Raw genomic sequence first — 26,890 nt, forward strand, 5'->3', positions numbered from 1 at the left:
TAAAATTGCCCGATAGGCTCATCTGAGTATGCCTTTTATGGAACTCGCTTTGCTGTTATGTAAAAAAAAAAAAAAATGGAAGCCCACAATTCTAGCATGAAATTTCAGGGTCAACTAGGAGCTCAGGTCCATCGTTGCGAAGCTCGCACCGGCTTAGCGCACTGTGATGGTGTAAACAGCTCGACGCCTCCGGACTCGAAGCCAAGTCTTCTTCACGGACATCCATCTGCAGTGGGTGGTGGTGATGTAATAGAGCAGAGGGTCCAGGCATGTGTTGAGGATGACGAGGCCCATGGTGACCCTCCTGGCGTTGTAGATGGCGTTGGCCAGGGGACATCTCTGGATGACCTCCATGCGGCGAAGCAGGTGCAGGAGGTACACCACGTGGTTGGGCAGGAAGCAAAGCAGCGTGATGGCCAGGATGGTGTAGATGACCCTCAAGGCTCGCTGGGCCATCCTTGTGCGCATCCTAGAAATGCGTCTGGCGGCCAGAGGGTAGCACACCAAGATGATGGCGGATGGCAGCAGCGAGCAGAAGATCAGGCTCAGAATGCTGTAGGGCAACAGACGGGAGCTCCACTCCTGGGCGGCGAAGTTCTCAAAGCAGTTGTGGTTGCCTGATTTGTTACCGTTTGTCTCCAGAGGCCCCATGAGGATGAAGACTACGACAGCCACTCCTGCGACAACCCAGAGGGCGGTGCTGGTGAGCAGCGAGTACCGAGGTCTTCTCAGCTTCAGGTAGGCATGTGGATGCACCGTGGCCATGTAGCGGTCCACGCAAATGCACGTCATGAAGCAAATGCTCATGTAGATGTTGGCGTAGAGGAGGACCCCCGTGATCCGGCAGGCCACGTCGCCGAACACCCAATCGTTCCCGTTGAGGTGGTAGTGGATCCGGAAAGGAAGCGTGCACAGGATGATGACATCTGCCAGAGCCAGGTTGCTGATATACACGCTGAAGGCGCTGCGGGTTTTGACCCTAAGGGTGAACACGTAGATGGCAGCCAGGTTTCCCGGGAGACCAAACACTAGAGCGAAGATATAGATGGCTGGGAACAAGTAGACCTGGTACTCCGCTGGAGGGACTTGACACTCGGCTGCTGTCGGGTTACTCATTGCTGACTGGATGATGACCTGCTAAAAGAGCAGATGCTCAGAGAAACATAACAAACGTGCTTGTTGGCTTTGTGAAACTGAAATAAATATAATACTTGTATTAAAAATCATCTTTACCCATTTTAATCGACGCAGACGATCAATCAATCAATTCCACTCTTCCCTCCCAAAGTTAAATGTTTATAATGTGCTTTTTTTTTTTCAATTAGTAAATAAGACTGGCTAATATTGTATTTTACAAAAACATACAGCAATGACAATTAAATGGAATGTAAAATATTCATGATTTTTTGGGGGGGGTAATGCATTATTTTTATGCTTCATTTCAATGGACATGCTCCTCCTCCTGGTGTGCACATTAAACACCTGGATACAGGATGGAAAAAAATGCTTGGTTCTTCGCTAATATTGGAAAGAGCTTTGTGGTCTTGTGGGTGCCACGTCTGCCTCACAGCGAGATTTGGGGGGCTTCGTCTCAGATCGGACTTTCCTATGTGGAGTTTGCCAGAAGTAAAAGAAACCAGGGAACTAAATACAAACAGGTTGACAAGACAACGAGGAACACCTGGACTAGACATGAGCAGGTGGAGGGAGCTGATTGGTCAACACAATGTACAGTGAAGAAAACAAGTATTTGAACACCCTGCTATATTGCAAGTTCTCCCACTTAGAAATCATAGGGGGGTCTGAAATTTTCATCACTGTGAGAGAGATAATCTAAAAAGAAAAATCCAGATATCACAATGAATTATATTTTAATGATTTATTCGTGTGATACAGCTGCTAATAAGTATTTGAATACCTGTCTATCAGCAAAAAATCTGACCCTCAAAGACCTGTTATTCTGCCTTTCAAGATCTACCTGCACTCCATGTATTATCCTGAATCAGATGGACCTGTATGAGGTCATTATCTAAAAAAATGGAAGAAGCTAAACATGAAGGTCAATCCCAATCAGAGTGGAGGCCCATGCAAGATATCACCTCGTGGGGTCTCAATGATCCTTAGAAATGTGAGGAATCAGCCCAGGACTACACGACAGCATGACTTGGTCAATGACCTGAAGAGCTGGGACCACCGTTTCCAAGGTGACTGTTGGTAATACACTAAGACGTCGTGGTTTGAAATCATGCATGGCACAGAAGCTTCCCCTGCTTAAACCAGCACATGTCAAGGCCCGTCTTAAGTTTGCCAGTGACCATTTGGATGATACAGAGGAGTCATGGGAGAAAGTTTTGTGGTCAGATGAGACCAAAATTGAACTTTTTGGTCATAATTCCATTAACCTTGTTTGGTGAAAGACGAATGATGAGTTCCATCCCAAGAACACCATCCCTACTGTGAAGCATAGGGGTGGTAGCATCATGCTTTGGCGGTGTTTTGCACATGGGACAGGACGACTGCACTGGGATAGGATGACCGTGGCCATGTATTGTGAGATTTTGGGAAAAAACTCTTTCCCTCAGTCAGAGCATTGAAGATGGGTCGTGGCTGGGTCTTTCAACACGACAATGACCCAAAGCACACAGCCAGGAAAAGCAAGGAGTGGCTTCGTAAGAAGCATATCAAGGTTCAGGCGTGGCCCAGCCAGTCTCTAGACCTAAACCCAACAGAAAATCTTTGGAGGGAGCTGAAACTCCGTGTTTCTCAGCGACAGGCCAGAAGCCTGTCTGATCTAGAGATCTGTGTGGAGGAGTGGGCCAATATCCCTCCTGCAGTGTGTGAAAACCTGGTGAACAACTACAGAAATCGTTTGACCTGTGTAATTGCAAACAAAGGCTACTGTACCAAATATTAACATTGGTTTTCTCAGGTGTTGAAATACTTATTTGCCGCTGTATCACACAAATACATTTTTAAAAAAATCATACATTGTGGTTTCTGGATTTTTCTCTTTAGATTATCTCTCTCATAGTGGACATGCACCTACGATGAAAATTTCAGACCCCTCCGTGATTTCTAAGTGGGAGAACTTGCAATATAGCAGGCTGTTCAAATACTTATTTTCTTCACTGTAGAAGGTCAATAAGAACAAGTGGACACAATCAATGGAGTGCATAGAATATGGAAAAACATGGAAAGCAAGGAAAACATGAAACGAAGCCAAACACAAAACCAAAACATGGATCATCACAGATAATGCGAAAGTAAAAGTCACATCACAATTTCGTTTTGATGTTAGCAATGGGCTTCTTTTAAATGTGCAATATGCAATGTGCAATCTTTTAACATTTGCTGAATTATGCTTGCTGTAGAATTTGAATTCACAATTTAACACGCCGAATCAAACGCATTTTGTGGGTCAACATTACCTTCGGTCCTTTGAGAAGCTTCGTCTTAATTCTTCACTTGCTCACAATTGAAATGTGTTTTGATGCTGTTCAACATTGTCACTGCACTTTCTTTCATTTCCTGTTCCATTGGCCTGTAGGCGTACATGAAAGATCAACTACAGGAAATGTGCGCTACGCTAGCTAAATAGGGGCCTATAACCCACCGACTGTTGTGACCTATCAGTGTGAAATAAAAAAAAGCCCACAATGTAGACATTTGTGAGGGAAAATTACACATCTGTCTACTCCCACATTCTATTCCGACGTTTCTATTGAGTCGACGACTTTGTACAGTGAAACCTTTTAGTTCAAATGCAATATACTCAGGAAAATTTCAGACCCCTCCATGATTTCCAAGTGGGAGAACTTGCAATTTAGCAGGGGGTTCAAATACTTATTTTCTTCACTGTAGATGTCAACTGGGTTTTTTTTATTGGCAAATAAAGCCCAAGCAAAAGCATAACTCTGAAAATAGTTTTATTTAAAATGGTGATTGTGTACTGGGGATTTGTAAACCAATCTTGGCACTTCGCGAAAGTTGTTTCCGGAAAAAATGACACCCCCACCGCAGCCGTACGGCGCTTCAAGCACACGGTGAACAAAGGCCGACAGTATCGGAAGGGCTTAATCCAGCATCAGAAGGAAAATAATCCATCATTTCGGGGCCTCCGTCTGAATCCTTTATTCAACACCTTTCATGAACTCCAGGAACTCTGTTGAAGAGAACACATGAAATCAAACACTTCAATAACCCTGACACAAGTTTTGTTACAATAGCAACATGCATTGAGTAACTTTCTTTTTCTGAAATGCAATAATGTAAGACATGCCCAATATTTGGTTATTTGAAAAAGAAGGAGAAGACTGTACCGTCATAATCAATTTTGCCGTCATTGTTTTTATCTCCGTCCTTCATCAGCTCTTCAATGTCATCTTCAGTGATGGATTCTCCAGTGGACTCGAGCATGGATTTAAGCTCTTCTAGATCGATGTAACCGTCTCCGTTCCTAAATGCAAGACAAAGAGTTTTTCAACCAAGTTTTCACTTGACAGAGAACACGTAGGACTGGGTGAGAGATGCATACTTGTCAAACATGCGGAAAAGTTCGGCCAGCTCCTCTTCTGGTTTTCCTTTGCTCTCCTCCTTCATGCAGCGGACCATCATAACCAAGAACTCATCAAAGTCAACCGTGCCACTGCCTGTGAATAGATATAGAAAGTAAAAAAGATAGCAATGAAAAGAAATTGTCCATCACGTCCACGCTGCACTCTTTGCTCTTTTTAGGGCCGACATACCATCTTCATCCACCTCATCGATCATCTCCTGCAGTTCTTCGGGCGTCGGGTTTTGTCCCAGCATCCTCATCACCTTCCCCAGTTCCTTAGTGCTGATGCAGCCGTCCTCCGCATCTTGGATGAAGATGTCAAAAGCAGCCTTGAACTCTGTGGGACACACAAACAGACAGTATTTGACTCTGAGCCCCTCCGAGATGCGTGATCAGGGTTCTCACCCTATCTCTAAGGGAGAGCCTGGAAACTCTGCGGAGGAAACCCATTTTTTGCCCACGTTACCCGCGATCTTGTACTTTCGGGCACGTCCCAGAAAAGTTGACTAAGGGTAAGGGCAAGAACATACTGGAGATAAACTAATAAATTGAGAGCTTTGCCTCTCGGCACTGCTTCCTTCTTCATCACGACAGACCGATATGGAGTCTGCATCACTCCAGGCGCTGCACCCATCTGCCTGTGAACCATGGTGGGAAGTAACACATCCATCCATCCATCCATTTTATTTGCAGCTTATCCACACAAGGGTCGGGGGGAGTGCTGGAGCCTATCCCAGGTGTCAACGGGCAGGAGGCGGGGTACACCCTGAACTGGTTGCCAGCCAATCACAGGGCACATTGAGACAAACAGTCGCACTCACAATCACACCTAGGGGCAATTTAGAGTGTCCAATTAATGTTGCATGTTTTTGGGATGTGGGAGGGAACTGGAGTGCCCGGAGAAAACCCATGCAGGCACGGGGAGAACATGCAAACTCCACACAGGCGGCTCTAGGATTGAACCCAGGACCTCAGAAATGTGAGGCCAACCCTTTACCACCGTGCCGCCTGGACAATTATTGTTCTAGAATCTGTACAGTTTACTTTAGTGTTTATTTTTCTGATGAATATGCTTACTACAACCTTTTCTCTTAACATCCATCCATCCATTTTCTTTGTTGCTTATCCTCACTAGGGTCGCGGGGAGTGCTGGAGCCTATCCCAGCTGTCAACGGCCAGGAGGTAGGGTACACGCTGAACTGGTTGCCAGCCAATCGCAGCTTTTCTCTTAACATTAGGAACCCAAAAAAATATGTACTTTATACTACTTTTGTCTAAATATGACTGCTTCTTATTTAATATGAAAGAGGACACACACACACACACACACACACACACAAATGGAAATACAAAGGACACCAGTGGGATGAAGGAACAAGATCCAGGGAGTGTCAATGACAACTGCAACAGATTCACTAAAGCAAGACATTCCCCATTCATAGCCTTATTATTTATTTAAAAGAATTATTTGAAATGTGTTGTGTCTTCTCCACCATTTTCTAAGCCTTTTATCCTCACAAGGGTTGCAGGACTGCTGGACCCTATCCCAGCTCACTTTGGGTTGCGTCCTGAACTGGTCGCCAGTCAGTCGCTGGGCACAAGTTGTGTCTTATGCCACCCAAAATAATAATAACAACAATTCACCATCTAATATGAAAAAATACATATACAAGGTTTACTTTTTTACTTGTTTATCATCAACTAACTTTGCATTTTTTTTTCTTACTCACAGGTAACAATATTAGTGAAGCGATCAGAACAGGCAGCATAAGCATGGAGCCAATGATGTTCAGCTCTGGCTTGATACATCCATCCATCCATTTTCTTTGCCACTTATCCTCACAAGGGTCACGGGGAGTGCTGGAGCCAATCCCAGCTGTGAACGGGCAGGAGGCAGGGTACACCCTGAACTGGCTGCCAGCCAATCGCAGGGCGCATCGAGACACACACTCACAATCACACCTTGGAGCAATTTAGAGTGTCCAATTAATGTTGCATGTTTTTGGGATGTGAGAGGACACTGGGGTGACCGGAGAAAACCCACATAGGCACGCATGCAAACGCCACACACGGGAGGGCGTGAGGTGGGCTTTGAACCCGAAACATCTCAACTGCAAGGCAGACGTGCCAACCACGTGGCTCAGACTACTGACACCACTTCCTTACCAAATACACAGAAACAATCAGCATGCATACTTTACCTATAAAATATTTTCATCCTACAATTCCCAGGAAATAATACAACAAAAATGGGGCAGGGGCTAATATCTGTATTCTGTATTTTCAATGTATGGGTGGATGCAAACCTTTCACAAGGTTATGTATCATTTTTGCACTTACATGGCAATCATCCATGACTAAAATATTCAAATTATTTTACTTTTATAGTATGTAATTGTTTGTGGTGTTTGCACAAAATTCTATACATCCATTAATCAATTTTTTGGATCATTTGAGCACCATCAGAGGTCAAGGACCAGACATTATACAAAAACACAAAACACTATATTTTTTTAAAGGATGTGCACACTGCACGGGTGATGTTCTGGGCCAGCTGGGTCAGATTTACTGACCCAAATTGACAGCCTAAATTCTAGTACTTGTTCCATGAAAGGGAATGCATGTACAGTCTTCCCAACAGTGTATTCCCTCGGATGCATGTTGTCCCTGCGCCTGCGTGGGTTTTCTCCGAGCACTCAAACATGCCCAAAAACGTGCTTTCACTGGAGGCTATAAATTGCCCCTCGGTGTGATTGTAAGTGCGACTGTTGTCTGTCTCCGCGTGCCCTACGATTGGCTGGCGACCAGTTCAGGGTGTACCCTTCCTCCTGCCTGATGACAGCTGTCATAGGCTCCAGCACTCCCCGTGACCCTCGTGAGGACAAGCGGCAAAGAAAATCGGTGGATGAAAAGAAAGCGATAAAACATTCAAAACAGGATAAAAACGATAAAATTGACCCAAAAAAAAAAAGACAGTTGAAACCACGTACATTGCAAGTAATATCATTAAAAAGTGGAAATGCTCTAAAAAGCATGAGAAAAACAGAAGAGTTTTCAACCTGGATTTAAAAACATTCCCACTTGGGGCTGACCTCACCTCTGTTGGCAACTTCTTCCATTTGTGTGCAGGATAATAGCTAAATGCTGCTTCGCCATGTTTGCTTTGGACTCTGCACTCCATCATTTGACCTGAGTCAGTCGCTCTCAGAGCTCTACTTGGTTTGTGTTCCTTAAGCATGTCTTTCAAGTATTCAGGACCTAAATCATTTTGTGGTTTATAGATCAGTAGCAGAACTTTAAAATCGATTCCAAAGCTGACTGGAAGCCAGTGCAAGGACTTTAGGATTGGAGTTATATGCTCTGACCGCTTTGTTTTGGTCAGAATGCGAGATGCAGGAATCTGAATGAGCTGCAGCTCTTTAATACTCTTTTTGGGGGGGGAGTCCAGTCAGAAGACCATTACAGTAGTCAAGTCTACTTGAGATAAAAGCAAGGATGAGCTTTTCCTGGTCCATTGGTAGAAGCCCAACGAGATTCATTATTAGTTTGCTTACCATTTTTTTGCTCCTCTGTCAAGTTCTCAACCTAGAGAGAAGAAGGGACATGACAAGCATTAAATGTACTGCTCCTCTATTCACGACTAAGCTTTATGAGTTATATGTCATGTAGCTGTCTTAAACTTCTATTCTGGTTGTTGGGAAGCGTGTACTGGAGGGATTGTCATCGAGTTATGTGTTCGTGTCTGTGTGTGCGCGCGCGTGCACTCAGGGTGGGAGCACCGTCAGCTGTTCCTTTTATTTCCAGCTGTTTTCTTCTTTTTCTATTGTTACACTGGGGCTTTAACCCCAGTCTCCTTTTAAACAAGAGTTCACAACACTGCAGTGTTTCTAATGGGAGGGGTCCAGACGACAGATAAAAAACTGAAAAAGTCAAACGAACTGGAAAGTGCAACTCGTTTCATGTGTGATTTGAATTCCAGACGCTGTACGTGATGTTCTAATGATAGTTTTGCCAAGACGAAAGCCAGCATGAACCGTCAGAAACGTCTGATCTAGAAGGAATCAGTATTAGGCTTTATTTTCAACTGTAGAACTTCACTCATTTGTAATCCAAAATCACATGAATGTCTTTGTCTATTATACTTGAGTCTCTCTTACATGGGCATTGTGATGACGGTATATCCGATGACAATTTACTGACATGACATTGAAAGGGCCTAACGGTCACAATGGCACCCAACGACACGTCGACCATATCATGTTCCCACATAGATTATGTTTGCGTTGAATACATACATGATTTCAATTTGGATATGAAATTTTATCAGACAGCATAAATACACTCTGCCTTACCGCCGCTTTGTAGACGTCATCCATCGCTGCTGGTCCTTCGTCTCCTCTGACAAACCCGGGACTGGTTCAGCCTCGGGAGTGCTGGGGGACTTTGGCATTAAAAAAAGCTTCTGACCCATCCCACAAAATTGAAGAGTGGTGGGGGATGGGGGGCGAGGGGGGGGCTGATTGACAGAAACAGAGAGTAAAAGCTTCCTATAAATAGGAAACAAAAGAAGTCACCCATCAAAAGTAGAACGTTGAAGCGTTCGCTGGATTTAAATGATGTGCGGCTGGGTCATTGTCATGTTTACACGTTATGCCTGCAATGCCGCAGAGAGAAAATAATATTGTATCTAGGTGTCTTTCAAAGGTGGGGGAGGCTGAGATTCCAACTTCATGACTCTTGTACTATTTTCAAGAAGTTAACTGCAATAGAAATGTGAAGCCACTGTCGAGAGACAAAACAAATATTGCGTGAGTTTGGCATGGGTGAAGTTGCACCCAAGGCTGACCTTTACCTCATCGAGTATCTTTGGGATGAACTGCAAGAGAGACGGCCAGCCGCCAGGCGCTCTCTGGCGCAGATCACATCTTGGAGAAAGCACTTTGGCTTTTAGCAAATGGGGTAACCACTGTGCACAAAAAGATTACAGTACGTGCACCTGTCGGCGTGTATTTTGGCCCACTACTTGTCACCAAACTGCTTCAGCTGTTTCAGTTTTGAAGAGTCCCTTCTCCAGACGGCATGTTTCAGCTGTGTCCACAGATGTCATCTAGGAATTACATCAGCGATCTTAAGAATAGCCCAATGTTTTTTGCTCTTTGACATTCTTGTGTATTTTTAGCCGTGCCGTTATCCTCTTGGACAACCGGTGACCTTTGACTGAGACCCAACGTTCTGGCCTTAGGCAGCCCATTTCTCTCCAGAAAGCCTTCTCAGTCTCAATCTCGAGATTTCATTGTACCCTGCACGGATTTAAGACATCCTGTGCCAGATGCAGACGCAGAATCAAGTGCAAGTAGTACAATAGTACTTTTGATCCACTCCTTGTGAGTAAACTGCTTCAACTGTCTCAGAATGGGGCCTTCTCCAGATTGCACATTTCAGTGGTTACTGCATCTTTACCATACGTACAATATTCTTTTCTTTGTGCACATTGCATGGGGTAAATTGGTTGTACCCTTCCCGTTTTAGCAATATACAGAAGGTGATAAAGAGCCTCACACCCTTGTTAAAATGATTTTATTGATATATAAGAGGTCATTTGTTTTTGTAGTGAGGAAACTGATCGCTGACTTTGGAATGACGCCATCGATTAATCGAGTCAGACTTTCATCACATTATGGTTTCCGAAAAAAAAAAATCGGTTGTCTTTAAAGGGCCACTGACAGGAAAAGCATGATTTTTAGTATGTTTTTACACAACATTGGAACTGGGGTTTGTCCATGTAACATTTTAGTACAATACATTTGCATTTCATCTTTAAGAAATGCTCCTTTTAAACGTTTATTGAGATAGTACAGCCCCCTCCCCATATTTAACCCTCAACTAACACCAAAATCATGTTTTTTTGTATGTTTTTAATTTAAAAAAAAAAAAAAAGCAACGTGAATGGACCCATCTGTTTTTTAACCACACAACATGATTTTGACATATATGGCTTTATGTCACTCCCGCCATGAAAATCCTCTTGAGGGATTTGGTTTTTTTTTTGAGAAGAAGCAGGAAGTGACATTATGAGCAGACACCCACTCAGACAGATTCGTGTGTTTATACTAGTTTTACCGGCGGGAAAGTAGCTGTTTTTTGCTGCGTGTTAGCCAAAATACCGTCTCGTTATATTGCTGGATATTGCTCGAACACTTTCACTCTTCATACTTTTCCAAAAGACCCTGTTCGTCGTGAAAAATTGATTGCACGGGTGCAAAGGATGAGAGCTTTGTGGGTTCCAAATGACAGGTAGGTGTGTTTAGAGCTATTAAAAAAAAAGAATAGTTTGTGTTGGGGGGGGGGTGTAATCCTTCTCTCAGCGAGCGACGAGCCACCCCGGTGCCTTGTTGCGGTGCCAGGCTGCAGTGGCTCATTGTGGCACTGGGCCGTAGCGTTCAATGATGTCGCTCACGAGGTGGTTGGGCGGGTGGGGGGTATGGGGTTGGTTTGGCGGGTGCGGGAGGAGAAAGGAGTTCTCCCCCCAACCGCCCACCGTTGTTTCACCTGGCATGAGTCCTCCTGATTATGGTGCATATGGTCATACATACTCCCGGGGAGTCTGTTGTTAGTTAGAGGTGATCCACATATCATCTGAATATGGCTCGAAACGATAGGCTAATATTGCCCCGGTCGCTTCACTAGATCGTGAGATGTTCTTGTCTTCAAAAAGAGCTTCCGTGTCTGTTGTTCCTCTCCCATAGCAGGTGGCTCAGCATCTTCTCAATGGCGACTGTCCCAGTGTGACGTCTGCTGATGACGTTGCAGGCAAAATGGCTACCACTTGGATGTCGAGTGAGACTTCCGCAACTTTGCGCATGTATGACGCGCTCTCCACTCATATTTATTTTTTTGTATCGACATTGAAGTGAATAATGTTATATGTATTCTTCTTTACAATATCTATATGAGAATGTTTATAGGCATGTCAGTGGCCCTTTAAAGCCCTAAAGCTAACACACCAGGAAGTAGCAAGCAAGTTGGAAAACGCCTGTCCAGAAGTAGCAGTCATCATCTTGTTGCCTGGGAGCGATCTGGGGCAATTAAGCACCTTCTCAGGGGCACACAAGAAATGAGGAGCAGTCGTCCTGCCCCGGGAATGGACCTCGCAGCTCTTGGCTCACATTCTTAAATGCATGCTTCACCACTCGCCCATGTCTGCCTCAACTGTGCTTTCACATGCACCTTTTGCAAACAAATGCGTTTGCGCTCATATACGTGGAATTTTTAACTACATACAAGAATAATAGTAAGAGTAAATCTGGATTCAAGTCAAAGGAAGTTATTTTTAAAGCAAATTCGAGCAATAGAAATATATGTTCTCAGTTATGTTATTCTTTTCATACATACATACATATATATATATATATATATATATATATATATATATATTACTTTGTTCAGATGCCTTCATGTTAATAGAGCCACTGATAGAAAGCTATTTTAAGTGTGCCATGTCCTTGACTGGAAATAGTAGTCCTCTAACAGTACAGATGTAGTGGTGAGAGTGGGAGTGGAGGGGGTGCGGGGTGTCATGGTTTTGCTTGTGGCTCGTGCCTGTTGCGTGGGCATGTACAGTACATACTTAACTTTCCTCAACAGTTCCTGATGACAATATATTTGTATATAGTCTGAATGCTTAACATTTGAAGAAATCTTTCACTCTGGCTTTATTCTGCTACGTGGTAATTAAGAAAAGTCAGGTCCTGTATTTTTCACCCCTTCTTCTTTTCCTTTCGGCTTGTCCCGTTAGGGGTCGCCACAGCGTGTCATCTTTTGCCATCTTAGCCTATCTCCTGCATCTTCCTCTCTAACCCCAACTGCCCTCATGTCTTCCCTCACCACATCCATAAACCTTCTCTTTGGTCTTCCTCTCGCTCTTTTGCCTGGGAGCTCCATCCTCAGCATCCTTCTACCAATATACTCACTCTCTCGCCTCTGAACATGTCCAAACCATCGAAGTCTGCTCTCTCGAATCTTGTCTCCAAAACATCCAACTTTGGCTGTCCCTCTAATGAGCTCATTTCTAATCCTATCCAACCTGGTCACTCCGAGTGAGAACCTCAACATCTTCATTTCTGCCACCTCCAGTTCTGCTTCCTGTTGTTTCTTCAGTGCCACCGTCTCTAATCCGTACATCATGGCCGGCCTCACCACTGTTTTATAAACTTTGCCCTTCAGCCTAGCAGAGACTCTTCTGTCACATAGAACACCAGACACCTTTCTCCGGCTGTTCCAACCTGCTTGGACCCGTTTCTTCACTTCCTTACCACACTCACCATTGCTCTGGATTGTTGACCCCAAGTATTTGAAGTAGTCCACCCTCGCTATCTCTTCTCCCTGTAGCCTCACTCTTCCCCCTCCACTTTTCTCATTCACGCACATATATTCTGTTTTACTTCGGCTAATCTTCATTCCTCTTCCTTTCCTACCAAAAGACACACCAAGTACTCTCCTGCCTGTCTCTCTGATCACCTTAGCTGTCGTTGTCCAGTCTTCCGGGAGCTTCTGCTGTCCATCGAGAGCCTGTCTTACCTCTTTCCGAAAGGGCGCACAACATTCTTCCTTTCTCAGCTTCCACCACATGGTTCTCTGCTCTACCTTTGTCTTCTTAATCTTCCTACCCACCACCAGAATCATCCTACATACTACCATCCTATGCTGTCAAGCTACACTCTCCCCTACCACTACTTTACAGTCAGTAACCTCCTTCAGATTACATCGTCTGCACAAAATATAATCCACCTGCGTGGTTCTACCTCCGCTCTTGTAGGTCACTATATGTTCCTCCCTCTTCTGGAAATAAGTGTTCACTACAGCCATCTCCATCCTTTTTGCAAAGTCCACCACCATCTGTCCCTCAAAGTTCCTTTCCTGGATGCCGTACTTACCCTACACTTCCTCATCGCCCCTGTTTCCTTTACCAATATGTCCATTACAATCTGCACCAATCACAACTCTCTCGCTGTCTGGGATGCTCAGAACTACTTCATCTAGTTCCTTCCAGAATTTCTCTTTCAACTCTAGGTCACGTCCTACCTGTGGGGCATAGCCGCTAACCACATTATACATAACACCCTCAATTTCAAATTTTAGTCTCATCACCCGATCTGATACTCTTTTCACCTCCAAGACATTCTTAGCCAGCTCTTCCTTTAAAATAACCCCTACTCCATTTCTCTTCCCATCTACTCCGTGGTAGAATAATTTAAACCCTGCTCCTAAACTTCTAGCCTTACTACCTTTCCACCTGCTCTCTTGGATGCACAGAATATCAACCTTTCTCCTAATCATCATGTCAACCAACTCTTGACCTTTTCCTGTCATAGTCCCAACATTCAAAGTCCCTACACTCAGTTGTAGGCTCTGTGCATTCCTCTTTTTCTTTTGACGATGGATCCGGTTTCCTCCTCTTCTTTGTCTTCGACCCACAGTAGCTGAATTTCCACCGACGCCCTGCAGGTTACCCGTTTAGTTTTAATTCCCTGAGAGACCCTGTTACTACTGATGATATAACACATTCACAAATCAAAAGCAGTTATGTGAAGCTCATTTTTGTTCGCAGAGCCATTGATTTTCTAGGAGCATTTTAATTACCCTGTCCAGTCACTTTCTCGCCATTTTCAGTGAATGCATCTATTGGTAGTTATACGAGGACACTTAAACTGGAGGTATTCGTCTGTCGTTTGTCTCGAAATGTGCCCTTTTTCTCGAGCTCCTCGCGGCAATGAATACGATAAGTAGTGTAGAAATGTAGAATACAGTATTTGCATTTTTGTATGGATTGCCGCTCTGATCATTTGTTGCACACCCATGACCAGTAGATGGCAGTGATACACTTTTGAACACGTGGTTGATCAAACCGAGAAAAGAAAGTGGAGGAAGGCGGAAAAAAGTAGATGTTTTTATACTGTATTTGCTTTCAATACGAAAAATGCAACGATATGCAATCGTATTAGAAAAACTCTTCAAAAGCCTTAAACGTCGACACATTTAAAAAATACAAAAAAAATCTTAAAAATGCTTATTTTACGTTTAAATATTTTTATTTGTATACAGGACACGTGGGTTTATATTGCGTTTATATCTGCATTTACGCAGCAAGTATAATAAAATATATTTATGCTTTCACTTTTTTCTTCTTTCTTCTCTTTTCTTCTGTCAATAAAGTTCATATATTCAAACAGAAAGGAAGAAGTAGAATCCGGCTTGGGAGGAAATGAACAGTATTGTAAACAGGAAGTACTTTCATTTTATCCTAAAGTCCGAGTGGAATGTTTTAAGGGCCTAAAAACAACAAACGAAGTCTTATTACTGTCCAATAGGCAACGCCCTCCCACAAAGTAAGAGCTCTGAAACGCATATAATGAATTATCATTGTGTACGTAATCAAAACTATTTTGGTTTTCTGTCCACGAAGAAACCTTGCCAGATGACGCGTCAAGCTAACTTAGCATTAGCTCTCGCCTTGGAACGACGGCATTATAACGCCTCTCGGCTCGCAAACCAGCAAAATGTCTCGTCACACGGTCAAACACAACGAGATCCAGTCAACCCGTTGACTCGAAGGGATTGCTGGTTAGTTGCTTTGTTTTGAGGGGGTTTGACGCCGGTGTTTACGGCGCGGTTCACGTTAGCTTGTGTCCGCAGCAACAAGACGCAGGTCACGAGGATGAGAAATCTACACATGTTTCTTGTGTTCAGTTGAAAGTCTGTTTTTGTGATGTCAGTGTGCAAAATTTGCTTCACGATAGAGCTCTCAAGTCAGCGTTTTCGAACGATTGCGCTAATTATCACGCTATCCACGTTATGAGTACAGTATCGCTTAAATATAAAGATAGTTTTTGTAATAAGAACGTAGGTTCGTCGTGCGCTCAATACATGCGACCAAAGACGTTATAACAGTATATCTGCCAATGCGATCAGTCACATTATGGACGGTTCAATTTTGCAGTCACTCAGATTGGCATTTCATATGTCCTGCATTCATTCGCACGTCTGTTCATATTTTCCTATCGTGGATAATACACCCTGAGTGGGAATGTGGTTAAGTATCAAAAACATTTTGCACTAAGAGTTTTGGCCCAAGCTAGTAGCATTTTTGACCATTTATTACGAATAGATATAAAGTAAAACATGTGTACTGCATAATGTGCAAATAACTTGTGTTGCGTTCGGGTACTCTGGATTCTTCTCACATTCAAAAAAATGCCTGTTAAGTCCAGCAACTATTCAAAATTGTCCAAGGTGTAGTAAATCCAGGGGTAATCTGCTATATGTGGAGTGTCATATGACCAAGCGGGTTAGCGGACTTCCTGTGTATGCCTCGATGACGAGTCGAACAACCGGTTGATGACCTCATGGTTTCAACTCGTTAGCATTTTGTTTGCTCTGAGCCTGGTATCTTCAGACAAACATTAAATACCTGTCATCCAATACTATTCATTTATACAAACGTGATATATACCAAAGATTGTTTATTGTAAAACAAACAGAGCGATAAAGAAGTAAAATGAGCTGTTCTTTTGGGACTGTTGTGAATTTTAAATGATCCAGTGTCACTTGTTCCTCCTTTTTTAGTTCATTAGCCAGAGAGGAAGACAGCAGGATTTGCGGTTGGTGACCTTGTGCGATCGGTCCCTGAGATGACATCACAGCAACCTCAAATCCACGGTGGGGCTATTCATCACCAGGTTGCCCACAATGACTCAGCTCAACAAGCCCAGCCTCACATTCAGCCTCATTATCTGGACTCAAATCCGAGCGGCGCCACCGCTGGCCGTCTGGACAACAGAGCTTTCATGCGCCGTCCGGGATGCTCCAGTTTGGCGACAACGAGCAGCGTTCCGGCCTGTCTTGTGAACTCCAGCGTTTCAAAAGGATCGGGGAGTTTTGAGCCCTGGCCTGAGGAGGCGGTCGACAAGTCGCATGGATTGAACTCGCTCCACCGCATGTTTGATATAGTCGGAGCACAGCTTACGCACCGGGACGTTCGAGTACTGTCATTTTTGTTCGTTGATGTGATCGACGAATACGAGCGCGGTGGCATCAGGAGCGGAAGGGATTTCTTGCTAGCGCTGGAGCGTCAAGGTCGCTGTGACGAGACCAACTTTCAGCACGTGCTCCAGCTTCTAAGGATTATCACTCGTCACGACCTTTTGCCTTACGTCACACTGAAGAAACGCCAGGCTGGTAAATACTGAGTAGTCTGATCATTATTTCCAAAATGGGATTTGAAAATGAAATAATAACAATCATATTTAATGGCAGATTGACTAAAAGGTCTACTTCCAGTGAAGAAATGCGTTTATTTTGGATCAACTATAAGGAATGTGTTTATTTTGGATCAAACAAACACAAGTGACACACAGAGGTAGTGTTGCAAGAAAAAAATACTAAAAGTACCACACCAGAAATTCAAATTTTGGATTAAGTGATTTTACATTTTGCAGAGATTATATGATAATTAACATACATTTTATAACACTGCACAGAAAGAGCTGGTTACCTAAAATCTCGAAACATAACCAGTGGTCGGTGGGTGCCGCGAGGAAAAATTGACAAAGGCTTTGATATAAAAACGTGGTTAGGTTTATTGAATAGATGAATTCAACCGAGTATAAACCTTTGATACATTCAAACTGGCTACAGTTAAGATTTTGAATTACTTTTTTGGGGGAGGGGGACCAAGTCAAAGCACTGTTAATGTTTAGAAAACATTTGTTGTTTTATTTTCAACTACACCAGGACAATGGAAAGCCGTTAATTTCCTTTAGGAAACTGACAACTCGAATATTTTAAATGGCATTTTTACCATCTAAGATAGTAAGCATAAAAATAGCAACTGTTTTCTTGAAAGGATCGGTGCTGGTCGGCGCTCAGGAGACAAAGACGACACTCAACAAAAGACCAACGTTCCCAAATGCTATTTAGCCTCAATAACTGGCATATTTATTTTGACCAAATGCAAGTTCTCAAAACATAGTTGACATTGCGTGAAATCAATATATGAGCCCCTTACCTATGCCGAGAAGGTGGAGAGCCGTTCACCCAGGTAGAGCTCTGCTTGTCAACCAGCTGGGCGTCCGTACGAAACCCGCAGCAGACTCTACCTGTTTGTACTCTGCATCTCTTTATTATACTTTTCAGTTGCGTGCGAGAGAAAGGGCGGGTGGCCTACCCGTCCCACCTGGCGCCGCAACGTTTGTTTCCTGATTTACTATTGACACCTAAGTGTGTCCTTCAGGCTCTGAAAAACATCTTACGCAGCCATAACTGTCAAGACATCCCACAACAATGTTCGTCTTTGGTATGCATGCGAACAAGATAGTGAAAAACAAGTGAGTGAAAAACAACTTATATAACCATGGTTGCACAATACATTCGGGTATTCAACGGTTATGGGAAGCATCACTAATTAACACTCCTCTCAGCAACCTAAATATATTTTGTTTTCTCAGTATCCTGAGACAAACACGGCAATGACACTGTGATTAACATTTTGTGTGATTTTAAAAAGCTACATAAGCAACACGGTGCGACTGCGTGAAAGTGTTGGCCTCACAGTTCTGGGGACCCAGGTTTAATCCTAGTGTGGAGTTTGCATGTTCTCCCTATGCCTATGAGGATTTTCTCCAGGCAGTCCGGTTTCCTCCCACATCCCAAAAACATGCAACACTAATTGGACACTAAATTGCTCCTAAGTGTGATTGTGAGTGCAGCTGTTTGGCTCTATGTGCGCTTCAATTGGGTGGCATCCAGTTCAGGGTGTACCCCGCCTCCTGCCCGTTGACAGCAGGGATAGTCTACAGCACTCCCGCCACCCTTGTGAGGATAAGCGGCTAAGAAAATGGATGGATGGACAAAGCCACATTAGCTTCACAATGACATCCAGATGTATTTCATCTCTCTCAGCCAGTGACTCTGATGAGCTAGTTTTGCTGTTGATGCTAATATTAGCGCAGTTGCCTATGCTTGCTGCAACATGTTTTGCAATAATGTGGTAGTGTTAGTTTCAAGTACTTTTGTCAGAAGCAAAGTTGAGTCTTTTGTTGGACAATTGACCCCTCCGTGGATATTGCGCAATCCGCGTCACTGACCAATCAGAGGCCAGAGATCTGCATAGACCAAAGCCCATTTTTGCTCCCACCATTTTCTCTGACAACATTGAATGGTCCAGTATAGGTTTAGTTGGCGTTTTATCGCGTATTTGGGTTATTTAACAAAAAATATGGTTAAGAGGTGTAGTCACTGACTTTATAATAGTGACGACAGGTATCCTGAAAGGCTAGTTGGTGGAGTTCGATTCGTACCCTTTCCAAAACCGAAGACCCAGTACGAAAAATGCCTTCAATGGGTCAAACTTTGTTGAAGACCGCATCATCAACTAAATCCATCTAATATCAACCGAAACACGTTTGCACGAAGGTATGCCCTATATTTGATTTTCAATACATGTCTCTAGCATAACACTGCTGCGTGTGAACGATTGACACACTTATTCTTTGTTGAGCGATATTTAGTGATGATCGGACTGCACAAACGTATCGATTTCTTGCTGGCTCGCGGCCGCAGCTTAACCAGACTGTGTTTGCACGAAGATATGCCCTAAATTTGATTTTTAATAGACGTCTCATATAAATGAATGAGACGTTCTCCGCTAGCATAACATTGCTACGTGTGAACGATTGACACTTATTCTTTGTTCAGCGATATTTAGCGATGATCGGATTGCACAAACGTATTGATTTCTTGCTGGCTCGCGGCCAGAAGCTTAACCAGACTGTTTGCACGAAGATATGCCCTAAATTTGATTTTTAATACACGTCTCGTATAAATGAATGGGACGTTCTCCGCGAGCATAACATTGCTACGTGTGAACGATTGACACACTTATTCTTTGTTGAGCGATATTTAGCGATGATCGGACTGCACAAACGTATCGATTTCTTGCTGGCTCGCGGCCGAAAGTTAACCAGACTGTGTTTGCCCTAAATTTGATTTTTAATACACGTCTCGTATAAATGAATGAGACGTTCTCCGCTAGCATAACATTGCTACATGTGAATGATTGAATGAAATCAGAAGCATGGTGTCTCTCTCAGTTAAGAATGTATTGTATTTAGAATCTATAATATATCGTTGATTTGAATGAAATCAGAAGCATAGAGTCTGTCTCAGTTCAGAATGTATTGTATTGTATTTGCCATTTTTACTGTTTGTCTTACGTCAGCGCACGTGGCGTGATGTCACTTCTGGAGGCGTGGTTAAGTGCCCTGTACGGAGGGGTCAATTTTCACGCAAATGCAACTAAAGTGTTCTCGGCCAGAAGGGTGTGCAATAAGGTCTCGCTGTTCCCTTTTTGACCAGTTTCATTTTGCCAAAAATGACATGTTAAAAGTAAAAGTACTTGTATTTGTCACTCAACATTGCTTTCTGCATTCAACCGATGCAGATGCAGTGCCCAGCAACCATGTGGTTCTTGGAAACCAAATCTAAATTCTGTCAGCACCTTTTTCAGTGAAGGTGACTGAAATTTGAGATTGAAAAGATTTTGAGTAATCCTATTTAATAACATTGTACAGCATTTGTGTGTGTGTGTGTGTGGGGGGGGTGACAACAGAGCTCTGGGTATTACTATAAAGTATGAGTGTTCTAGTAGTGTCGAAATACTCTTGTTTAAACAATGACATGAATTCCCCTTTTGAGTCTTGCACAAGCAACCACAAAAAGCAACAGAAACAGGCGAGAGCAGTATTAGATAAATGCAGCAACCACATGAAATTTAGGCTGGGTCATTACCTAAGTTTATCAATTAATTGGAGTTTATTTTTCACGATGATTATTCTGTTATTTATTTTTATGCAACCTCCCATAATTGAAACTTTTTAGACCAGTTTTTTTTTTTTTTTTTTTTGGTCGCAGGCCACATTGCAGTTATGGTTTCCCTCAGATCACCTCATCATATTTACACGAAATTTATGAACTAGTTTTGGAATGAAAAATCAAGGATAATGGGTTTTTCAACTATTTTTCACAAACACAAAAAAGCTTGCAATATCTCAACATTATCTTATGATAAATTTAAATTTTGGTACAGATTTGAACAAAAATCATGGAAGCTCATATACATGATTTGCCATCACGGGCCACAGAAAAGCATGCGGAGGGCCGGATCTGGTCCCAGGGCCTTGAGTTTTAAACCTATGGTTTAGATAAACATCACGGCCGTGAATGGAGACGAGCTCATTTACAAAAGCAGAGTCTCTGTTGCCAATTTAGTGATTGTAGCGCAATATCTAGGAACATTCCCTATTCATCTACGAAGTTTAACTTACTGCTAATAATCAGACAGTTTTCCAAATGATGAGCCCGGTGGAAGGTGCTGGATATTGCCATGGTGACATTTTTTCATTGCAGAAGTACCGTAATTTCTGGACTATAAATATAGCCCATCAGATTATAAACCTCACCCAGTACATTTTTAAAGGAAAAAACATTTTGTACATACATAAGCCGCACCTGTCTATAAGCCGCACGTGCCCACATTGAAACACAAGATATTTACAAAGAAAGACGATGCACAGAAAGAGTTTTCAAAGTTTTAATAATATACCTCAGCTTTTCTTTCCAAACAGTGCCTGTGCCGCGGCAGTAACACAGCACTAACAGGGCTGGGTAGAAAAACATACCAGTAAAAGTCACTGAGACGCGGCTGTAACACAGCAGCAACACGGTTCAGGTCACCTGCTTTTATTACCTCTGAAAGCTTCTTTTGTCTTTTTACATTTTCCATGACAAGGGTCTGTTTATGCTAATTTTATTCTTGCACAATGCGCGAAGTTACATTAAACTTGCGTCTTCCTCGACACATATATTCCACCTGTCTCACTCTTACCTATTCTGCTCGAGCGCCCCTGGCAGCCGTTGGAAAAAAAATGCATAAATTAGTCGCATGATTGCATAAGCCGCAGGATTGAAAGCATGTGGCAAAAGTCATGGTTTATAGTCCAGAAATTACGGTAGTTATTTTTTGACATGTTGGAAACTTTTGACCCGGGGTATGTGCATACAACCACAAATGTTTTATTGCTTTTTGAGAACAGACAGAGGACCAACTGACCCATGCAGTTAGGCTTATTTATTGATATCAAATTGTTGTAACTTTTAAAATGTTAGGTATTTAAGGGTCCTATTTGGATAAAATTTTTTGACAAAGGTTTTCAAGGGGAAAAGGTCATTTTCACTTATTTCATGTGAATTTGTACTAAAAACTGTTTCTGTCACGACTGTGTAAACGCACAATGAATTGAACCACAAACCAAACTCCACAAACTGACCAGGTTTAAAAGAGTTGATCAGAAAAGGCGTATGCAAGTGGGATAATAAAGATAACAAAAAGCGCCGGAACAAAGGGTGTGAAAACAAAAGCAACCAGAAAAACAGACAACATATATGCAAAAAAAAAAAACACCCCACTGATGAGGATGGGTGGTAGGTGTGAACTCTCCCCACCAAACACCTCCATGAAACTGAAAACAAGGGGAAAAAACACCACCAGAGTGCAAAGCAAAAGAGGATATAAACGTTTCAAAATTTGTTTGGTTTCAGGAGAAATAAAGCAATTCACAGGAGACAAAAATAAGCAAAACGTGTGTTGATAATATTTTCATTTGTTTTTTTTCTGTAAGTGAATGAAGAAGGCAACGATTGCAAACGGAACTTGGATTTTTGGCCAACATGCTAATTTTATTTGATCACCCACTCACTGTCTCCCTCTATAGTTGGATCAGATCCATTTTTGCCATCATGATAGTGAATAATGGAGTTATAGCTCGTAGGTGTCAAACTCCAGGCTTGGGGGCCAAATCCAACCCGCCACATCATTTTATGTGGACTGCGAAAGCAAATCATGTTCATCAATTTCTGTGATTTTTGATCAAGTCTGTACTCAAATTCCAGATTGTTGTAACAATGAACAATACTGTTAAGATACTGCCTTTTACCGTTTTTCTACAGTAGCTTAATACTTGAGCAAAGTATTATAATTATCGTCTTTCAAAACTAGTTATCCCTCAATTTGTTATGTCGTGGTAACAATACAGTTTGGTGATCAAAAATGTATCGATGGTTTCACTGGTCTAACGGCCCTCTGCGGGAAATCATGGACAAAATTGAGTTTGACACACCTAATATAGATGGTTAGAATACTAGCATGAAATACATGTACAAGTATGTATATTCACAGCATCAGTGGTGTTCCTCAGTGTGCCCAGATCCTGTTGACAAGTATCTGGAAGAGACGTCAGTGCGCTACATTTCACCTAGAGGAGCCATAAAGGGCAGGGACTGTGTTCCTCACAAAATGACAGGTGGGTATACGCGTGTAAGTTCTCTCATGGTCGGCCCAAGAAAAAAGTTGTTAGGCTTGCTTCAATCGCAGATCTCCCAGTCCTCACCTAGCTCTGTGCCGTGTTCCGACAGGACCCTATGTTGGCCCGTCCCGAATGAAAGCAGCTCCTGTACCAAATGGGTTTTGGAAGCGAAGCCATTCCTCAGCTGACTTCAGAGAAAAGCAAACTTGTGGTATGAAGTAATCGCAGAGCTCCACAGAATATGGATGCATGTGTTTGTATACTTGCACACACACGACAAGGTCAATTCATTTGTTTTCCGTTGTGTACTGATGACATTTGGGATTTCAGATCAAAAGATGAATATGAGGCAGAAGTTAAGAAGTCCATCTTTTATTTCCTAGTATTGACATCTAGAGCTACTATGCAACTCAGGACCGAGCACTTTTTGTCTGAACCCGCCCACTTTTCAGGAGCGATGGTGGTTTGCGTTGTGAACTGTACTGTTGGGAAAATGCCCATCCGATCAACTCTAGTCATGTAGGAGGAAAATTGCTGGAATGCTGATCACCCACCAAAACTTTATGCCAATTGCAGAATATGTTTCATTTTAACATTTGCGGACGATCACAAAAAACGTACCGTAATTTCAGGCCTACAAGCCTCGACATTTTTCACACGCTTTCGACCCTCCGGTTTATGCGGTGATGCGGCTAACTTGTGATTTTTTTTTTTTATCGGCCGCAAGAGGGCACTTGAGTGGAAAAGGTAAGAACTTGGCAGAATATATGTGCCGAGGAAGTGGCCGGTCCTGTTAACGCTGCGCTAGCGTGTTGCTGCTGTGTTACTGGCGTGTCTCAGTGGTATTTACCGGTTTTATTTTAACTGGCCCTGTTAGCATTAGCGCTCCGCTAGCGTTAGCGCAAGCGTTAACTCTAGGGTTAGTGCGAGCACAGGGGTCACCGACACGGTGCCCGCGGGCGAATGGCAGCCCGCGAGGACCATAGAAGGCGCTTGCGAGGTATGTTCTAAAAATACCACAAATTGTTACTATTACTTGTGCTCTAAATTCTGAATCTGACTTGCTTACGTGAATTAAAATTTTAAAATACCTGTAATGTCATTTACTACAATAATAAAACAAAAATATTTTATGTACGTGCAATGAACTGAGTCTGAAATTTGCCGCAAACAGGTCAAGGAGCCCTTCATACAATCGGTGCTCACGAAGTAGCCCTCAAAAAGGTTGCTGAACCCTGTGCTAGCGCTAGCTTTAACGCGGCGCTAGCGTTAAACCCTTTCTGTGTACCATCTTTCTTTGTAAATATCTCGTGTTTCAATGCGGGTTTCAATGTGGGCACTTGCGGCTTTTACACAGCTTTGTATGTACCAAATGGTATTTCCTTTACAAATGTACTCGGTGAGGATTGTAACCAGGTGTGCTCTGTAGGCCAGGAATTACGGTATCTCAAAAACATGCAAGGTATGTTAATTGAAGACTCTTAATTGCACACAGGTGTGAATGCTTTTTTTTTTATATGTGCCCTGGGATTGGCTGGGGACCATTTCAGGGTGTACCCTGCCTGTTGCCCAAAGTCAGCTGGGATAAGCTCCAGCACGCCTGTGGCCCTAGTGAGCATAAGCGGTACATAAGATGAATGAATGATTTAGTACTAAGAACACTTCAAGGACATTAAAAAAATGAACATTTGTACCCTGGGCGGCACAGTGACTCAGTTGGTAAAGCATTGGCCTCACAGTTCTGAGGACCCGGTCGGGTTCAATCCCAGCCCCACCTGTGTAGAGTTTGCATGTTCTCCCAGTGCCTGCGTGCATTTTCTCCGGGCACTCCGGTTTCCTCCCACTTCCAAAAAACATGCAACATTAATTGGACACTCTTAAGTTGCCCCTAGGTGTGATTGTGATGGCTGTTTGTCTCCATGTGCCCTGCAATTGCCTGGCAACCATTTCAGGGTGTACCTCGGCTCCTGCCCGGTGACAGCTGGGTTAGGCTCCAGCACTCCCTGTGACCTTCGTGAGGATAAGCGGCAAAGAAAATGGATGGATGGATTTGTACCCTGTAAAAATGGAGGGCAAAAACTCCCAAGTCTAGAATGGACTAGAACTACTGATAAGAGTCAGAAGTCAGCTAAATGGCCAGTTTTCCACATTAGAAACTTCTTGGTATGTAACTGCAGTACAATGGAGATATTGACCATCCTTCTGCTCGACTTCCACAGATATCCGCTTGCGCGTTCGTGCTGAATATTGCCAGCACGACTCTGCCCTTCAGGGCAACATCTTTTCCAACAAGCAAGAGGTTGTGGAGCGACAGTTTGAGCGCTTCAACCAGGCCAACACCATCCTCAAATCCCGAGACTTGGGCTCCATTATCTGTGACATCAAGTTCTCTGAGCTCACTTACCTGGATGCTTTCTGGAGGGACTACATCAATGGCTCATTGTTAGAGGCCCTGAAAGGAGTTTTCATCACAGATTCTCTGAAGCAGGCAGTGGGCCACGAGGCTATAAAACTATTGGTCAACGTAGATGAAGAGGATTACCAGGCGGGACGTCGCAGACTTCTTTGTAATTTGGTGACGAGCGGCGATCCTCCCGGAGGTATCAAAGACTGCGTGTCTTAGACGCGAGCTCAAGCATCCAGAAGGAATACAACTGTGCCTCCCCGTGGGGAATTGCGAAAAAAAAAAAAAAAGATGTGAGGATGTCGCGCATATGGTGCCCGTGTCTGGACTCTGTGTGTGTGTGTGTGTGTATCTGGAATTCCAGCAATCCCACTTGTTTAGCGCAATGGTCGGAGGATAGTTGTCGGACCCCAACGTATAGCATGCAAGGGGATTTTGGGACTGTGCGAACGACAAGAAGTAAGAAAATCCTCAGCTGTGTGAAGTCACTCCAAGTGAGGGGTCTACCGTGTTTTTTTTGTTGGTTTTTTGTTTTTTTTTGCAGATAATTTATTTTTTCAGGTCAGATCGGTTGTACTAACCCATTTAGAAAATGTTTATGTTCTGTAAAGCACCAACTTAACTAGCCTCACAGGTTGTGTTTTTAAGTTTCTGTTTTCCACCTGTATATGTAAGACCATTTTGTACTAACAGGACTGATTATTGCAAAAGTATTTCGTATTTAGTTTCAACTGAAGTTGGACGATGTTTCCCTAATGTTTCTTATACTATTTTTACCACAAATTCACCAAATAATTTTAAACATTATTTGTCATGAGAACAATATATGGTGGAAGTGAAAATGGTTGCCATTAAATGCATTGGGATTTTGACAACGATGTACAGTCACTGGAAAAAGGAAGTAGACTTTTCACTTTGATACTTTACACGTCAGGATGTTATAGGGGGAAAGCTGCTCCTTATCTGGTTTTAAATGGGAAATATTAATTAAGGGAATTTTTAATCGCTTCTACTCAGATGAATGTGTCCTTGGAGATCAATTTGTCACTCATCACGTGGAAAAATTACACAACCAATGGACCATTACGATGGCGATCTTAAGCTCCGCCCCACTAACCATGTCCCACAAGCTTCCAAAATGGCGATTGAACAGAACATGTTTGAAATCGATTCTCTTATCGCGTATTTGGATAATATTGGGGTGTGTTTTTTGCCAAATGCGTCAGACTTGTCCAAGAGAGTTCCACAGAGAGGTCTCAACTATTTCACGCAAGTATATGTACACGAAATTAAGATTTTGGACAGCGCAGGACGCAATGTCAAGAGTTACAGCAAAATGTAATCTTATCGATGCAAAAAAGTTTAACGCCTCACAAACTTCACATTGAAATCCAACAGGACAAAATAGTGGCATCGAACCGCACATGTAAAGCACGGTGAGTACTTTTTACTTAGAAAAATCACGAGTAATATCATTGTAGTCTTTATAAGTGAGTTGGTGTATTCATTTGACCT

At 43.0% G+C, this 26,890-nt stretch overlaps 3 protein-coding genes across 8 annotated transcripts; 1 reads left to right on the plus strand and 2 right to left on the minus strand.

Annotated features, from left to right (window-relative positions):
- Positions 1-20: 20 nt before the first annotated feature.
- On the minus strand, positions 21-3,542 carry LOC133511743 (lysophosphatidic acid receptor 6). 3 transcript variants are annotated; one of them, XM_061840643.1, is made up of 2 exons: positions 3,429-3,542; positions 21-1,134 (listed from the first exon to the last, which is right to left on the minus strand). In XM_061840643.1, the coding sequence occupies exon 2, from the start codon at positions 1,114-1,116 to the stop codon at positions 154-156; it is 963 nt and encodes a 320-aa protein (XP_061696627.1). In that variant the 5' UTR covers positions 1,117-1,134; positions 3,429-3,542; the 3' UTR covers positions 21-153. The 3 variants fall into 3 exon arrangements, with proteins under 3 accessions (XP_061696627.1, XP_061696618.1, XP_061696608.1); XM_061840634.1 differs by lacking the exon at positions 3,429-3,542 and adding an exon at positions 1,234-1,601; XM_061840624.1 differs by lacking the exon at positions 3,429-3,542 and adding an exon at positions 1,234-1,601 and having other exon boundaries at positions 21-1,137.
- Positions 3,543-3,942: 400 nt separating this feature from the next.
- On the minus strand, positions 3,943-18,242 carry LOC133511785 (troponin C, slow skeletal and cardiac muscles-like). Of its 3 annotated transcripts, none has more exons than XM_061840730.1 (7): positions 17,619-18,242; positions 8,908-9,071; positions 8,110-8,140; positions 4,746-4,892; positions 4,535-4,649; positions 4,320-4,456; positions 3,943-4,162 (listed from the first exon to the last, which is right to left on the minus strand). In XM_061840730.1, exons 2-7 carry the CDS (start codon positions 8,929-8,931, stop codon positions 4,131-4,133), a joined length of 486 nt encoding a protein of 161 aa, XP_061696714.1. In that variant the 5' UTR covers positions 8,932-9,071; positions 17,619-18,242; the 3' UTR covers positions 3,943-4,130. The 3 variants fall into 3 exon arrangements, with proteins under 3 accessions (XP_061696714.1, XP_061696705.1, XP_061696695.1); XM_061840721.1 differs by having other exon boundaries at positions 8,908-9,102; XM_061840711.1 differs by lacking the exon at positions 17,619-18,242 and having other exon boundaries at positions 8,908-9,110.
- Positions 14,802-26,250, plus strand: dedd (death effector domain containing). Of its 2 annotated transcripts, XM_061840698.1 has the most exons (6): positions 14,809-14,940; positions 15,018-15,175; positions 16,178-16,789; positions 22,864-22,968; positions 23,081-23,182; positions 25,191-26,250. In XM_061840698.1, exons 3-6 carry the CDS (start codon positions 16,243-16,245, stop codon positions 25,592-25,594), a joined length of 1,158 nt encoding a protein of 385 aa, XP_061696682.1. In that variant the 5' UTR covers positions 14,809-14,940; positions 15,018-15,175; positions 16,178-16,242; the 3' UTR covers positions 25,595-26,250. The 2 variants fall into 2 exon arrangements, with proteins under 2 accessions (XP_061696675.1, XP_061696682.1); XM_061840691.1 differs by lacking the exon at positions 15,018-15,175 and having other exon boundaries at positions 14,802-14,940.
- The last annotated feature ends 640 nt before the right edge of the window (positions 26,251-26,890 follow it).

This window comes from Syngnathoides biaculeatus, chromosome 2, assembly GCF_019802595.1.
Source record: "Syngnathoides biaculeatus isolate LvHL_M chromosome 2, ASM1980259v1, whole genome shotgun sequence".
Classification (NCBI taxonomy): Eukaryota; Metazoa; Chordata; class Actinopteri; order Syngnathiformes; family Syngnathidae; genus Syngnathoides; species Syngnathoides biaculeatus.

What these genes read in the sequence shown, in the direction of transcription:
- LOC133511743 (XM_061840643.1), bottom strand. Translation starts at nt 1,116, where the DNA reads ATGAGTAACCCGACAGCAGCCGAGTGTCAAGTCCCTCCAGCGGAGTAC.
- LOC133511785 (XM_061840730.1), bottom strand. Translation starts at nt 8,931, where the DNA reads ATGGATGACGTCTACAAAGCGGCG. An exon ending in GACAGAGGAGCAAAAAAATG is followed by an intron (nt 4,893 to 8,109) that starts GTAAGCAAACTA and finishes TGTGTCCCACAG; the next exon opens with AGTTCAAGGCTGCTTTTGAC. An exon ending in CGATGAGGTGGATGAAGATG is followed by an intron (nt 4,650 to 4,745) that starts GTATGTCGGCCC and finishes ATCTATTCACAG; the next exon opens with GCAGTGGCACGGTTGACTTT.
- dedd (XM_061840691.1), top strand. Translation starts at nt 16,243, where the DNA reads ATGACATCACAGCAACCTCAAATCCACGGTGGGGCTATTCATCACCAG. An exon ending in ACTGAAGAAACGCCAGGCTG is followed by an intron (nt 16,790 to 22,863) that starts GTAAATACTGAG and finishes GGTGTTCCTCAG; the next exon opens with TGTGCCCAGATCCTGTTGAC. An exon ending in TGTTCCTCACAAAATGACAG is followed by an intron (nt 22,969 to 23,080) that starts GTGGGTATACGC and finishes GTGTTCCGACAG; the next exon opens with GACCCTATGTTGGCCCGTCC.